This window comes from Ptychodera flava, chromosome 15 (assembly GCF_041260155.1).
Source record: "Ptychodera flava strain L36383 chromosome 15, AS_Pfla_20210202, whole genome shotgun sequence".
In the NCBI taxonomy this organism is placed as follows: Eukaryota; Metazoa; Hemichordata; class Enteropneusta; family Ptychoderidae; genus Ptychodera; species Ptychodera flava.
The window spans coordinates 6,793,996-6,809,792 of NC_091942.1; the positions used below are offsets into that span (position 1 = coordinate 6,793,996).

Genomic DNA, 15,797 nt, shown 5'->3' on the forward strand with positions numbered 1-15,797 from the left:
TGAGTTAGTTTCTGTCGGATTCTGGGAGAAACTTAGACTTGGTTCAAGTCTGTGATTTGTGAATGTTTGAGTGGAGTGAACGCAATGATTTGTATTTTGCTTTCATGTGAAACGCGCGCGTGAGTGGACGCGATGAGTAGGGTGAACGCGATGAGTGGAGTGAACGCTATACAGCGGAGTTTCACCCGGCAGAAACTAACTCACTACTGCGCAGACTCAAACGTGACGCATTCAATCGCTGGGAAAACCTGGCGTGACCTGCCAAATTCCGGATAGGTTTGTACGAAATAGGAGAGACACAAAAGAAACTATCATAAATGATTTTATTTTTTTTAAATTCACCGACTTGAACCAAAAGTCTAGATGAATGCTTGCCGAGTGCAATTATTTCCTACATTGCTAGTCGTTAGCGTTATAAACACCGTTCTTAAATTGTATACGCACTGAGTGATTAGGGAAGTGATTGAAATGTATTGACAGTTTTCTGTAGCACGTCGATGATGAGCCCCATAGAGCATTGCACTGACTTGAGTTACAAACGAAAATAATGCGAAAATGCCACTTTGATCGCTTATTACTTCCAAGTACTCACAAGTCATTATGCCTGCACGTTCAGAGTCAATCACGCACCTCGACATAACATTAGAAAATGTCATCATCCTCTGATTTTGTGGAGCAATTTGAAAATTATATGGACTTTTTTACATGGACTTTTTTTACATCCAAAATGAACAAAAATCACAAACAGATCTTTGCAGCCCGTGTTGAACAATCTTGACAAAAGTTATCACGTGCACTTACAATGCATGATATTATGGGCGCATTGCCGTCAAAAGGTTTGGAATGGAAGACTTATGTTTACGACCATGAAGCCCTTTTACGACATATTGAAGCCCTTTGAATGCAAATTTTGACGCAAGACTCAAACCCCGAGAGCCATTGCCGAGATTTAACCTGTTCAACCCCAATTCCCTGTAAACAGGTCCACAGTGACCATTGTTAACAATGGGTTTGGGCCAAACCATGGTGGTGAAAGGGTTAAACATAGACAATAGAGGGGGAACCCTCTACTGTCTATTTATATTTTACGATACCTTTGCATAGTTTTTCCCGAGGTAAAACAGAAGATGGCAACTTTTATTCTTGAGTGCGTTATAATGTACAACAACAACAACAACAACAACAACAACAACAAACAAAAAACACACAGTGACATCAGCATGATTATCAGTGGATGTGATAATAATAAGCAATGTGTCGACGTGGGAAGTCAACAGTAAGTTCTAGCGTATCGTCTCTGTTGTGGCAGAATTTACCACATTGTCAATTTGTCATCATTTTGCGAAAGACAGCTCTTAAGATAGCCTCGTAAGGGAGAATGATTTCAAATCATAAAAGGTTTCTATCTTCCTTGAATTGCATTTTGTTATTTTGGTTTGATAAGATCAAATAGGGTGCTTTTACTATTGGTGTTTCTCAGTGTTGTATGTGCTGTTTGTGATTTCGCGCACAGAGCGTCAAGAAACGGGTGAAAAACGAATTATTTTTAATTTTTGATGGTCAAAGCTCTGTGAGTTCGCTATACAAGAAAGCATAAAAAGCAGTAAAAACGTCCAGCTTCCTAATGGAACACCCGCTCATGTATTTTTGATTTCGCATATTTAGTTTTTGCCCAGTCACAACAGTCAAAATTCGATTATTAGAGCAAAATAATAAAAATATGTACCAGCACGGTACACCTACTACATAGTCAAGCAAATGTATTGTTAAAGCTTTATTTTACATTTTTTCTTTTATAAACTGTATATTTTGGCTATTTTTTCAGAACTATTGTTTTGTGGTTTCCCTACACTTTCTGCATTGAATCCCTAAACTGTAATTTAATGCCAAGTATTTAGCATATCAACACAACCTATATGAGTATGATCTACATTCTTATTGTCGAAAATTGTGATCAAGTCAGGACTTGAATTCATTTGTAAACAATAAACAATAATCACCACACACATACAAGCTGTGTTGACAAAAAGAATACTCGAAATTTCAGCATGAAAAACGGATTAGGGTCAGACACGGTAGTTGATATACAGAAGCAGAATACTGAAAAACTTGCCACAAGTTACAGCTTATGTCCCTTTAAACTAAAAATGACTAATGAGCGAAACCTAAAATACATGGACAGGTGTTGTAGGTTAAAGCCCCAGTAATGCTAACTTTCGATGATTTTCTCATTATTTTTATTTTATAAATCAATTACAACTTCTTATTCTACTCCCCAAAGAACACCTACTATTTAGCTTGTCAACTTATCGTTCAAATGTGTAAAATGCAGTTTTATTATTTACATTTGAATTCTAGTCCGGACCAGAAGTCACTTTTCAACAATAAAAATGCAGTTTACAACCATAGGGGCTGAGTTGACAAGCTGGATACTGTGTATATCTACATTCTTTAGGGAGAAGAACAAGAAATTATGGTTCACATTCAAAATAAAAATGGTGAAATTATCATCAAAAGTTAGCATTAAATTTGGGGCTTTAATTGATAATCAAGCATGAATAACGGTTGACATTTCACATATTTATTTATTGCACATAATTCTGAGTTGCCATAGTAATATTACACTTTTAATAATTAGTTTGTGTTTATGTTAAATTCTTATGAATTATATTGAATTAAATTACATTAATTAACTTAATCTCTCTTTAAAGTGTACATGTTGCTGAAGTGCCATCAATAGGTAGTCTTTGAGAACTCGGATACTTTAATAATCTCATCATCACGGGCGCTTTTATGTGTGCCCGTAAGATCAATGCTGTAAAATCTGCAGTCTTAGGAATTGTTTTCCATGAATATCTTGTGAGACATCTCAAATAATATTTGCATCATCAGCGAGCGGAAATTCTAAAGTTGAGTTTACATCCGCTCCTTGTAGTAATATTGTAAGAACCCGTAATAATCAGCAACATGTGATCTGTTTACAAAGCATAATTAATGGAAATCTTTGGTCATGATAAGTTGGTCTTGCATCTCTGTGGTCACAATATTGCTCAGCATATTCATGGCGTTCCCGTGACGTCACAGGGAGGTAACAGCTCTGACTTCACTGCTCATATATCCCTGCGCCATCGAAGGATACCAATATTAAGCTCCAACGGGTGCAGTGTATCGCACAAACAACATCACTATTGAACATATCAAATTTTGTGATAATGCACAGTGCTAAAACACCGTATGCTCAACTGCCGATTGGTGTCTCTAATATGACTGTGTTGACAATAAAAATATTACACTACACCACTAACGTTCAAAAATCCACACTGAAGTCGCGCAGTTTAGTCACCGGAGCACCCCATACGTGTAAATATCAATATCATTGTTCAATAAATTATGTAAATCACATGTTAACTATGCGCATACCAAACTAATTTATTCATCATTTTATCGATAGAATCTATTCATGATCTATGGCATCTTCAATGGCTCTGAAGTCGGCGTCATCAAACTGTACGTCCATTTTTCCCGCCATTTTTTGCAGCAGCCCACTCTGCAGTTCCATCATCTGTCCCATCAGCTTCAAACGCGAGTCAACGCTGAACGATAAATATTTGGAAAAAAAGACACAGAGATTGTCAACATATAATGGTTCCTTTTTTGAAATTTTGCTGATGACATTGCGACAAACAGAAAAGCCATAATTATTTCTAGAAAGTATGATGCATCTACTAGTCTCGCATTTCATCCTGTCTCGTCATGATTTTCGAAACGAATCCAGACTCAAGCAAAATTTCCCCAGTGCACCTGTTGGCAGTTGTTTACCACCTTCAGCAACGCAGAGCGTCAAGATTTTTATTGTTGCCACAGTAACCATGATTGTGTTGAGCATCACAAAATGGCCAGATGACCTTTCTTTCTGTTTCCATGCAAATGAACGAACGCGTTGCTTCAGTAGGATAACTTCACAATAACTCATTGCGTTCTACAAATATTACCACCATATCATAAAAAATATATTTTGTTTACTTGTCTCTTTCAGTCAAATTGCATGGGAACTTTTCGGAGTTTGCAAAAATAAATTTCTTTCTTGATAGACACTGATAACGAACAAAGTACTCACTCGCTCTTGAAGTCTTCTACATACTCCTTGAGGTCATCTAGAGTTAGCTCTTCTGACGTCACAGCCTTCCCCATCATGACTTTGAATTTGTCTTTCCTTCTAGAAAAGCGACTTTTAAGCTGCAAAAAGATATGAAAAGGTATTTTTTGTAAACTTTACGACTATTATTTCCGCCTTCACAACTATAAATTGCCGTTGCCAAAATCACATCCAAACGACGGCAGAAGTATTTTATTCCTCCGCCATAAAAAAAACCTGCACGCGTCATCGTGCACATTATCTTTGTCCTCGTCGTCATCATCAACAACAACGAAAACAACGTCAATGCTTAAAAGCTCATGGTTGACATACATATAGAGTTCAGCAACATGCATTCAATCCACCACTCAAACGGGTCGGAAACAACATTATCAATTAAGAAACGACTGCATCTTCTCGGAATCCACATTTTCCAAGCATTTTCGCAATATTCTACTCTGATTATGGGATGGGTTTTCATCCATTTTTGAACAGAGCTGACTGACAAACCTGCCGTATCCGAAAAGAGAAACACGAAACTGCACTCGGAATTGATAGCAGACAAAAAAGGAGAACAGAATAATATAGGACCTACGTACACTTTCCGTCTCGATTTTCTTGGAAAGTATCGGACCAAAAGTACAACTGACAGGACAATCTCTGTGCAACCACGAGTATGTTCAAGGTACCTACCTTTTGCAACTTTGTTTGTTTATACGGTACTACGACTAGCTTTGGAGTGTAAAATCTTCTCTGGAGCCATCGCGGCATGGCGCGCTCAATGCCTTCGATAAGTTCAATCTGAAAACAAATGATGATGTGAACAAAATACATGAACGTCAAAGAGTCGATAAACAATCAAACAAATTAACAACAATAAAAATAAACAAATAATGAACTAATTAATCGATGTATTTATTCATTAATCGATGACAATCACTTTAACTTCAAGACTACAGGTTTTCCGGTGTTTCGTACGGTGTTTTCATGCCTACAACGGGTTATTAGTGAAAGGGGAAAAATAAGTACAAGAGCAAAAGTTTTAAACTGCGATAAAAATGTCATCGCGAAATATTGATTCGGCAATTGCAAGAAGAGCATTCACAACGCTCCGAATAGTAACGTTTTGTTTGCAACTTTTCAAGAGTGTTCACAGGAAGAAGACGAACACATATGCAAAAGTGTTGTGAGTATGAAAGACAAAAACAAACAAACAGACAAACAAACAAACAAACAAACAAACAAATATTCATTCATTCATACATACATACATACATACATACATACATACATACATACATAAATACATACATACATTTATTCATACATACATACATGCATGCATGCATACATACATACATACATACATACATACATACATACATACATACATACATACATACATACATACATACATACATACATACATACATACATACATACATACATACATACATACATACATACATACATACATACATACATATATACATACAGTGGTGTATATAATAATTACACTGGTAAAAATAACGTGAATACATCGATGTTGATGGCGTTGATGTAACTGAAATGTGCAATTACAATTCTTGTAATTATGGAAAGTTCTTGTAAATATGGAAATGGAATGAATTAATGAATGAATATACTAAACTAAACAAAGCTGAAATCCGATTAGTCATCTGTGGAAGATAAAATTATAATCACCAACCTGCATCTCAACTTTTTCTATGTACGCTCCTTCCTGCACGATAGTGATGTCACCAACGGCAATACCAACCTGATTAAAGAGAAGGAAGAAAAAATATGTCGTGTAAAACGAAACATATGTACATATAATCACATACAAAAACCTAGGTCAGAATTGCCGCGTTACTCTTACACCTTTAACTCAGTACACTTGATTCTCACATTCATAGTTGTCGCAGTGTAGAAATATTTTCATGAACCACAGATTGCTCGAGGTAACTTGGTACATTATTTACTGACATGCGGTGGTTCTAGAGGCATAGAACATCCATTAAAAGACAAAATGCATATAGGTCGTCATTCTAGGAGTTCTACCAAATCGATATGCTGAAAATAAGCATAAAATACCCTGAAGTTGATCATATTTTTGTCGAGTTTGTCATTTATGGCCACTAACCATCAGATTCATCAGGACGATCGGCATAAGGAACAGGAAGACAACGAAGAGAACTTGCGCCGCCGTCTCGAAGGGTTCGGTGTCCACTTCATCGTTATGGAACATGTCAGCATAATCCAGCTCACCGATCGTCATGACCAGAACTTTCATAGCGGCGTCCCATGGAGTACTGAATGTATCCTGGCAAAATGTACGAGAAGGGCAGGATGTGATAGTATCGCGAGAATCTTTTGGGAATGTCGATGCCGTAAAAATATTCTAGTCGAATGCCACATTCTATTGCGATCCATCAGCCAATGTTGTGTGACTATCCATTTACTTTGGTTAATGAAATCATATATCATGTTTCTTTGTTGAAATAACATCATATTCGATAAAGCTGCGAATCCTTAACAATCATAATTATTCTGTCAGGGACTGGATTTTCAGTATAAAAACCGGAAAATCACGATAAAACCAGGATCAGTAAAATCACATTTGCAGTTCTTATCGCGTCTTCATCTCGATTTTTCCCGTTGTTACGTTGTACTGACCTTTGTGGTCTCCCTTTTTATCAGCACTGTTTCAACTCCTGTTAACGAGAGGCGTCTTTAATGTATCATTCTACCACATGTTCAATTGAAAAACGAGGATAGCTTGGGTCTTCAAACCCTGAACTTACCAGTTTTTGGAGAAGCATGTAAAAACTGAAGGAAAAGGCAGCGATGAAAAGCAGAATGACAACTAGCGCCTGGAATACAAACAGGCAAAACACAATTTAATGTGATTGAACATTTCGTGACAATGACCGATGTATTATTTGATATTTAAAAATCAATGCCGGCTTACAACTCAGGACACTTGCGTTGACGTAATGGTATAACATAAACTTGTAGTCAAGAAGGGGAAGCAAAAACAATCTCGCTCTCTGTAAGTTTAAAGTTATTACTAGTAATTCTTACACTTACTCCAAAACACTTGCTGACTTCTTGTACACATTTTATACATTATTGACAAGAATACCTTAACGAATTATTATTTCCTTCATGACGTGGTAACACACTTGCTTTTATCCAAGAGGTTTTACGACCCTTGTCGAAAAGCTTTTGGATATCCACTGCCTCTTAGAGAGGTCACTATAATTCGTAAAGGAATTAGCCCATCTCTATTCGTTAATTACATGATGTACATTTCCTGATAATGGACTATTGCTCTTCATTTCAGGTTCAAACAGAATTATTTTGTGAAATGGAAAGTCTAATAAATCGCCCTATCAGGTATCTTGAAACCGTCTACACATCGGTCTTTGCTTTACTTGCTTTTTGTGTTGTTTCTGTTTTTTTTCAGAGAATAGCGTCAATGCCCCTGGCTTTTACGCTATGGGACTGGACAAACCTAAAAATTCATGGGTACATGTTATTGAACAATTTGCTTTTCCAAAAAGGATGGCTAAATGACTGAAAAAAAACCAAACTTACCTTAGCAAAAGATTTCACCACTTCAAAAAACATGACGATGTAAATTCCGAAGACATCAATCCTGCAATACATTGGAAACAAACAATAAATAGTTGCAGAGGGTAATCACTATCAAATTGACAAATTGTTGATGTACGTACGTAACATTAGTTAAAATATGTGTCATACAACGATGTTGAGCAAATGTCAGTACTGATGGGCCGGCAAATCTTCCTATAGTGTAGACGTTTTTTAACGGAGATTGTTTAAACGGCAGTGGGGAACACCTTACCAAAAACTTATGAACTGTGTTCTATCCTGGCGAGAGCCTGACAGTATGGACAGACAACGGACTGACAGACAGATACATGTAGGCACAGTTTTGGTCATATTTTAGAATCGTAAAACAGACACTCACCTTCTAAAGTAAAGAATCAAGTTCATCCATGCGAAGAATATGGCCACGGCACCTGCCTTCCATTGCATCACGCATGGCTGATACGCCGGTGGCAAGATGAACATAAATGTACTGACATACATGCCCCAGTCCACATAATTTGATATTTCCATCATGTATTGCATGTTCTAGAATCGTAAATGAAGGACAAAAACACGTGCATAGTAGCAATACAAGTTCATCTGAATGTAAAGTCTGTACGATATCTCTCCGTATCCATGGGAATAGACGCTATCGAACGATTAAAGACAAAGCCATGAGCAAAATCAAAGTTCAGAAACGCACAATTGAATTTGGGCAAAAGCAATATATCTGCGGAGTTTTTTTCTGTTCTGATAGGCGGTTAGAGGGGTGGATAAATCGCGCACTGTCGACTATGCGATCACGTGGTAGGATTTAAACGAAAAAATCACATGTAATTCATTTGTTGGTAATTTGAAGTTTGAGGGTCGATGTCCAACTTTGCTTAATTTGTCACTGATGTTTTCAAACCCTCAACGCGTGTCAACTCTCAAGCTAGCGCTGGGGAAACGAGAACAGTGACACTTTGACTTCTTTCATGTGAAATAGACGGTAAGTGGAAATTCGGGACAGCTGCCTGGTCCATAAGAGGAACATTTGACCCCTAAACGAGCTATAAACACACAAAAAAGGCATTAGACGTACCAGCTTATACATCTCGACGAGTTCTCGGACCATCTGTACGACTATGAAGCACAACACATAAACCTCTAGAGCGATGTGCCATTTTAATTCTGCGTCTCCGGACCGGTATGCGCCTAACTGTTGAATTGAAAGAACACGAGTACATTCACAAAGCTCGAAGAAAAACACGATTGGAACTAATTTGGGAGAATAGGATCTTTTAACTGTTTAAATTTATCAAAAGCGTTAGGTGAACTATAGCTGAAAGATGCAATATTACAGATTACCTATGAAACCAAGTGGAGTGCAAAAATGACAAGTAGATGAACTTAAATTTGCCGATTAAACCAACATAGCTGCAGTATCCTATTCACCGAAATTAGTTCCAATGGCGTTTAAAATAATTGATGATATTTCTAGCATAAGTTCAGGTAGTCTCGGTTATCTGTTAATATCGAAACGCTGACAGTTATATATATATATATATATATATATATATATATATATATATATATATATATATATATATATATATATATATATATGTGTGTGTGTGTGTGTGTGTGTATATATATATATATATATATATATATATATATATATATATATATATAATATATATATATATATATATATATTGTTCTCATAATGAGTTCTTATAGTCTACACAATCAAGTCTCTCTGTCGACTACGCCAATCGCCCTAAATTCCAACCCGGAGGGAACTCTTGTAAGTAGTGACACGCACGTGTGCGGACGTGTTTTGCAGTCGCTCTTGAGGAAACTTCGAACTATCTCCTCTAAACCCTAGACGTAGCAAAATTTTCCACCGAACGGAACTACCATACCTGTATTACACAATTGCCAAGTATGGCCAGCAGAAATATTGAGAAAAGACAGACTCGCGCTCGGTCAAACAGTCAAGACACCGCTGATGGAAGAAATGACACCCGCCATGACACCGTTCATGAGCAAGACATTACTCTGGCTGACCTGAGTGCCCAGATTCAACGTGTACAAACAAACCTGACACAAAAAATGAAATCTTCTGAAGCAAAGGTTACGAAGTCTATCGATACTGCTATAAGAGAGATCCGAGATGAAATTACGATGGAAGTATCAAAGCTGAGAGGTGACTTGAACGACTTGTGAAACGAGTTGACAGCCTTGAAAATCCTACAGGCAGTGGTGAGAATACCAACAGGTGCGTGATTGTAGTCCGTGGCTTAGAACAACGTGTCGACGAAAATATCGCTGAGAAAGTGAAAGCCTTATTTCGAGACGGATTGAAACTACAGGAAACTGATACCAACTGCCTAAATGTTACTCGTAAGAAATCATACGGAAGAATCCAGGGGTTGTGTTGGTAACTTTGGAGTCCATGGAACAGAAACGAGCTATTTTCCAAGCCAAGCGATCCTTACGTAAGTCCATTGACTACAAATCCGTGTATATTGAGAATGACGTTTCTCGAGATACCCGTCAAATCCATGCAAATTTCCGCAGTATATTACGAGCCATTGGTGACGACCATAAATTAAAATGGAAATACGGCAGAGTGGTACACGACGATAGAAAAGAGACAGAATAGCAGATAGACCAGTCGAGTATCAATATTGGTTGTTGGAATGTAACGGGTGGTCGAAGTCTGACGTTTCTTCTTCCGAATATCGAGAACGTGTGCTGAAGAAGATGAACTTAGATATTATTTGTGTTTGTGAGACATTTCTGCGGGACGATGAAACTCTCAAAATGAATGATTACACCTTTTTTCGTCAGAATAGGAAATTTATTTCAAGGCGAGCCATACGCGGCTCTGGTGGAGTGGGTATATTTATTCATAGTCGTCTTCTCAGAATGTACAAAGTGTCCATAGTAGACAACAACATGGAAGGTATTCTTTGGTTAACGTTAAAAGATAAATATTCTGATCGTTCGTTCACCTTTTCTCACACAGTTATGTCAGAAACTTTGCTAAGTGTATTCACCAAATGTATATCAGAAGGAGAAATGTAATTTCAAACACTTAATATACTTTCTTTATGAATTATGTTATACTGTAAAACATGTTATCTAGACGCACAGTGTGGTTAGTTTAATTTATAGGAACCAGTGACTCATAAGCTGACAACTCGGCTGGGGTTTCAAACAAATTTCTTGTACTTTTTCAAAATAAGAATCTTGTGTTGAATATGAAACCGTGTCACTATAATAAAATATTATCTATCTATCTGTAACGAAAGAAATGCCATTTCATTTTGCTCAGAAAGTTACAAGTAGATTATTTTAGTGAGAACAGTACATAGGAAGGTCGGCATTAGCAAAGATGTGGCGCTATCACTGATTGACGTCGCGTGGGCCGCATTGGCGTGAGATAGGTCCAGACCAATGGCAGGACGGAATAAACAGTTACTGTGGCGCTCGACATTTTGAGAAAACAAAACTGACCAAAAAAGACGATATGTGCCACAAATGCCGTGGCGGACAGGCCCACTACCCTGACCACTCTTAACCAGTCAAGTGATACATATTTAGTACGACTGTGTCCGACGTATGGCAGCGAGTATGTGAGTGCTTCTCTATAGCCTGTGAAGGGGTTGCAGCAGAAAAATTGTGACAGCTAGCTCAGATATAGAGCCACTCACTATGAAGGATTGGATTTGGCCAAGCGGTGTTTCTATGATGTCTTCGCTGGGAGACTGGGTGCCGTACGTTGTGAGTTCGAATCCGATTGAGAATTTACTGAACGCATCATTAAGGTCATTAATCTCGGGAGAAGTCGAAGAAAACGGGCACCAAAATTCTCGAAAGATTTTCTTAAAGCTTTTGCGAAAATAGGAGACATAATGGACACGTAAAAAGTGGAATTTGGAAGGGGTTTGATGAACTGTTGTGCTGACAAATTATAAATATTTGAGGATAAAAAAAACTAGCGCTAGTTCCCATTCTAAACCCCCTCCTACCAACTACAACAAAATGCAGTACATCCGTAAGTTCAAGTTCAATTATTTTTCATACAAACATGTTAAATACTTACCAAGCCGCCGTGCTTCGCCGGGTCCGACATGTTAGTCTTGGGGCATCCATGCTCATCCAATGGGACCTGCAGTATGTGCTTTCCAGTCAGGGCGTACATAGTGATGCTTACAAGAAACAACACGTAGAAGGCAAAGTCCATCACAAAGAGACCAAAAGCGAACTTTTTCCTGTTCCAATAGAAAGACGAATCATGAATCAAAAAGGTTATTTCAACAGTCAAGTTTTATGGGTTAATGTTTTATGGGTTATTTGCGAGTTAAAGAAATGCAAGCAAAATAAAAAAGGGAAAAAAGTTGCTGCCAAAATCAGTTTTGTTTCTATCGAATCGACAGTTATTGTGTCGCAAGGAAAACATGGGTGTAACACTGTATAAAAATTAGGAAATGATCGCGGCAAAATCTACACCAACAATGCTCACGGGTACAAAGCTCATGTACGCTTGCTCTTCGAATCGTCGAGATCATAAGATTGTGTCATTTTTGTGGACAAGGACAAAAACCTGCAATTGGAGGAAACCATCAACACTGAATGTGCTTCTTTTGTAATACTTTACTCACCACTTTAGGTCTAGCAATGTTTTACTGACTTCGTGTTTCAACAGTTCTTCTCTGCCACAGTGAACCATTGGCTGTGTAAAAAAGACAGAACACTAGCACCGATGCAGCACGTGACTATGCTCTGTTCATTTGAAAAGTCCTCTTTGGTACTGACAAGTTCTGTTCCGGCTTAAGTCACGCACAATGCAAAGTCGACGGCATCTATTTTAAAAACGTTTTCTATAGTTGTGAAGCTTTGATTCAATAAAAGTGATTAGAATTTATAAAACTTGGCATTTGTAATTTTGACAAAGAAATGCATCATCACGTTTTCAAAGTCGTTTGTGAGATATATTTTCTCCATTCTTTTTCTTATCGTTGTCGTGAAATGACAGTTCCTACACTAAACACGATCTTTCACAGCATGTAAAGACATAATCCTCGACACTATCTTCGATTTGTCCACAAAAATTCAACGGCCAGCTGCAATGTATCTAGCCTAAACAATGTTCAGAACCACAGAGTAATATCATAGACAGAGTGGCAACAGCTATTGTTTAAGGCGTGAAGCGGTTACGTAAGCAATCCATGTTTGCCTCGCCTCACGAAGCTCTTAGCTCTCTTTTCCGAAGAGTGCCGACCATGCACCCTTCGGTAATTTTCGGATTTTCACCAATTGTTAAGCGAAAGTATGTTCGACAAAGTTTGTGTTGTTGTTGTCGTGTGGTGCTGATCGGAATTGATGTGCTGGCGAAAACGGGAGTGTTTTGAGCTTCAGGAAATTGGGTTTTACCGTTTTAAAAATTCCTCTCATATTTTTATGAATATATAATGAGTGTGTTTGAACCAAATTTGAAAGTCTTTTATCGATACTGTCTGGTTTTACTCAATGGTTTACGGTCAGTCATACCGTCATACCGTCTTTTACACGTGCGCCAAGAAAGGACATGTTTATGAAACTGCTGGCGTGTTATGTTTTGATTGGCGTGAGGCAGTGTTTCTGGCCTGAGAGCTCACAAAGTAACTTTGGTTGCTACGCGACTGGCAGTACGATGCCATCTCGTCGTATGTTTCGCATAAGGTGCGAAATAAGTTTAAATATTCGCATATAATCTCGTGTAATTATCAACTACAAACCAAGCCTCCAAAACGTTTAACACCTTTAAGCTCATTTTAATATGAAAAGCCAATAGTCTACCGAGACGACCATGGAACAAAAGGCATGCAAGTGTTGCCACTCTGTCTATGATATTACTGTGTGTCAGAACGCAGTTAGGCCGTCGCTCACCTTGAGGGCGCTCCATCGTTTATTCAGTCCCTTCGTGATTGGAGAATCTGGCCCGGGGTCGATGTGTTTGTAGTTGTACGTTATCTGTAGGCATGGTGAATCATATAACCATAGTCAATCTACAAAACTTAGCAAAAGGTTTGCAATCAAACTTTGAAGTATCGATTTTTTTTTCCATTCTAGGAAAAGCTTTCTCATTCTTTGATATTCGGTTGAACTTTCAAAAACCCCATATGCATTACTGTTTGCGCGACGTATTTCGTTTTGTTCTACTTGAAATATTGATGTCATATTAGACAACTCCAATGCAATTCTTTGTATGCCGTCCTATTTATTATCAAACTTACCCTCCCGTCAGTTGAAAAAACAAATACAGAAACCAAACACAACGTAAATGTATATACATGTACTCATTCTTTGCTTGAGTTCTCTGTAAGGGTACAGGACATCTATTTCTGATTTGTGATGTGTCCTTTTCATCATTTCACATGATCACCTACCCGCCAGCGAACGACAAACAAAATTTTATTGAGGGCATCTTTGTTTAGAATACTAACACCTGAACTTTAAGACGTTCATAAACATATAGAACGCGCCTCGGAGACAGATATTCGGACTCACAAATTTTTACAATTCTTTTAAGATCTACCACTTGTGGCGGGCTCATTTTAAAGCTCTTTGAGAAAGAAAAACTTTCACCGTCTTAGTTTTCGAAAAATCCAATATTTAATTTTCCCTGTGGAGTAAACACAGGGATTTCGGCCATTTTGAATTTCAAATATAGCAAAATGTTGGGGAATTTCTTTCGCTAGTTCCAAACTTTGCACGGTGACCTCCGATTTTTATCTTGACCATGATTTGCTGAGAATGATTGAAAATTTGATTTAGGGAAGTTTTAACAAAAGTTGAAGTCTTTCACTCTCGAGGTGTATATACTACCTTGAGCTCATCTTTTGATCTTTGCAGAAAGGGTACTTACTCTGAGATTTGGATTGGTCCGGTCGGTGTGCGAGTACTTGACGCACTTGTCAAGTACTACCATGGCAACATCGGGCAGCCTCTCTATGAGGGCGTTGAACGAGGTATAACCATCAGGCCCTACCTGTGATAAAACGTCTTGCCATCTGCAATAAAGTATACACATTCTGCTTGTGTGACACTTTCGGTATTCTGTTCGAGTAGGTAATTATCAAGTTCCCTGTCGATGTCTTGATGTTACCCTCCTAAAATTTCCTATTCTAATTGAAAATTCACATGTTACCTTAGTCTTGCTTACATCGCAAGTGGATGACAAACGCCGTTAGGTGCATGTCATTGAGAGAAACGCAATTTCATAGATATGGTTTGGTACTATCTGTCCGTACAAAAGACCTGAAAAAACTCTGTGAATCGATATTCACCCCTCGTTTTGAACAAGAGTCACTTATGACTTTCCGACCGTTTGACCGCAGTTGAAGTTCAATTATTGTTGTATCATATGTCACAGAATGTGACAAAATATTCACGTGACTTCTCATCAGAGAGAAATTCTTCTGTGCATCGGATCACATAAATATCGCTAATTCGAGGGAATACTGACAATACAACCAAACAAAAAAACAAACAAACAAACAAACAAACAGACAAGCATCAAAGCCTGATATGAACATGCGCACACCTCTTGTGTTGAACTATAACGATGGCGGTGTCTTCTTGTAAGTTGGCAGTGGCTGTGTCGAGGCAGTTGTATTCTTTGTCGTTTCTGAGGGTTGGGTCTGCACCTCTCTCTAAAAGTACCCGCGTCACGGCCGTGTGACCGGAAGCAGCACTGAGATGTAAGGGCGTATTCTGAAGACAGCAAATTCAAAAAAAATATCAAAGTTATATTTTGGTCAGCTGTCGGGAGTGTACGGGGAATTTTAAGGTGGTGCAAACAATGCCGAATGCAAATTATCATGCATTGTCAAATTGTATTACAAGACACAAGCCTTGCATAGTCACAAACGAGCGAAACGTTAATTTATCGTCATTTCAAAAAGTGAGATGTGACGATTTGCAAAAGATGGACGGTGATGCGAGAGTCAGCCAATAACATGCTATGCCTTGGATATTCTGGTATGTCTATGCCTCTGTTAGATGA

At 38.1% G+C, this 15,797-nt stretch overlaps 1 protein-coding gene across 1 annotated transcript in view; it reads right to left on the minus strand.

The window, feature by feature from the left end:
• Positions 1–2,567: 2,567 nt before the first annotated feature.
• Positions 2,568–15,797, minus strand: part of LOC139151032 (transient receptor potential cation channel subfamily A member 1-like) — a 31,832-nt gene continuing 18,602 nt past the window's right edge. Inside the window, exons 14-27 of the mRNA XM_070723557.1 lie at positions 15,336–15,505; positions 14,658–14,802; positions 13,679–13,762; positions 12,412–12,482; positions 11,853–12,021; positions 8,838–8,954; positions 8,133–8,299; positions 7,736–7,796; positions 6,940–7,008; positions 6,279–6,458; positions 5,844–5,912; positions 4,829–4,936; positions 4,118–4,236; positions 2,568–3,593 (exon numbers count right to left, since the gene is read on the minus strand). Coding sequence (XP_070579658.1) covers positions 3,455–3,593; positions 4,118–4,236; positions 4,829–4,936; positions 5,844–5,912; positions 6,279–6,458; positions 6,940–7,008; positions 7,736–7,796; positions 8,133–8,299; positions 8,838–8,954; positions 11,853–12,021; positions 12,412–12,482; positions 13,679–13,762; positions 14,658–14,802; positions 15,336–15,505 — 1,668 coding nt within the window. The 3' untranslated portion in view covers positions 2,568–3,454. The remainder of the gene's footprint in view (positions 3,594–4,117; positions 4,237–4,828; positions 4,937–5,843; positions 5,913–6,278; positions 6,459–6,939; positions 7,009–7,735; positions 7,797–8,132; positions 8,300–8,837; positions 8,955–11,852; positions 12,022–12,411; positions 12,483–13,678; positions 13,763–14,657; positions 14,803–15,335; positions 15,506–15,797) is intronic.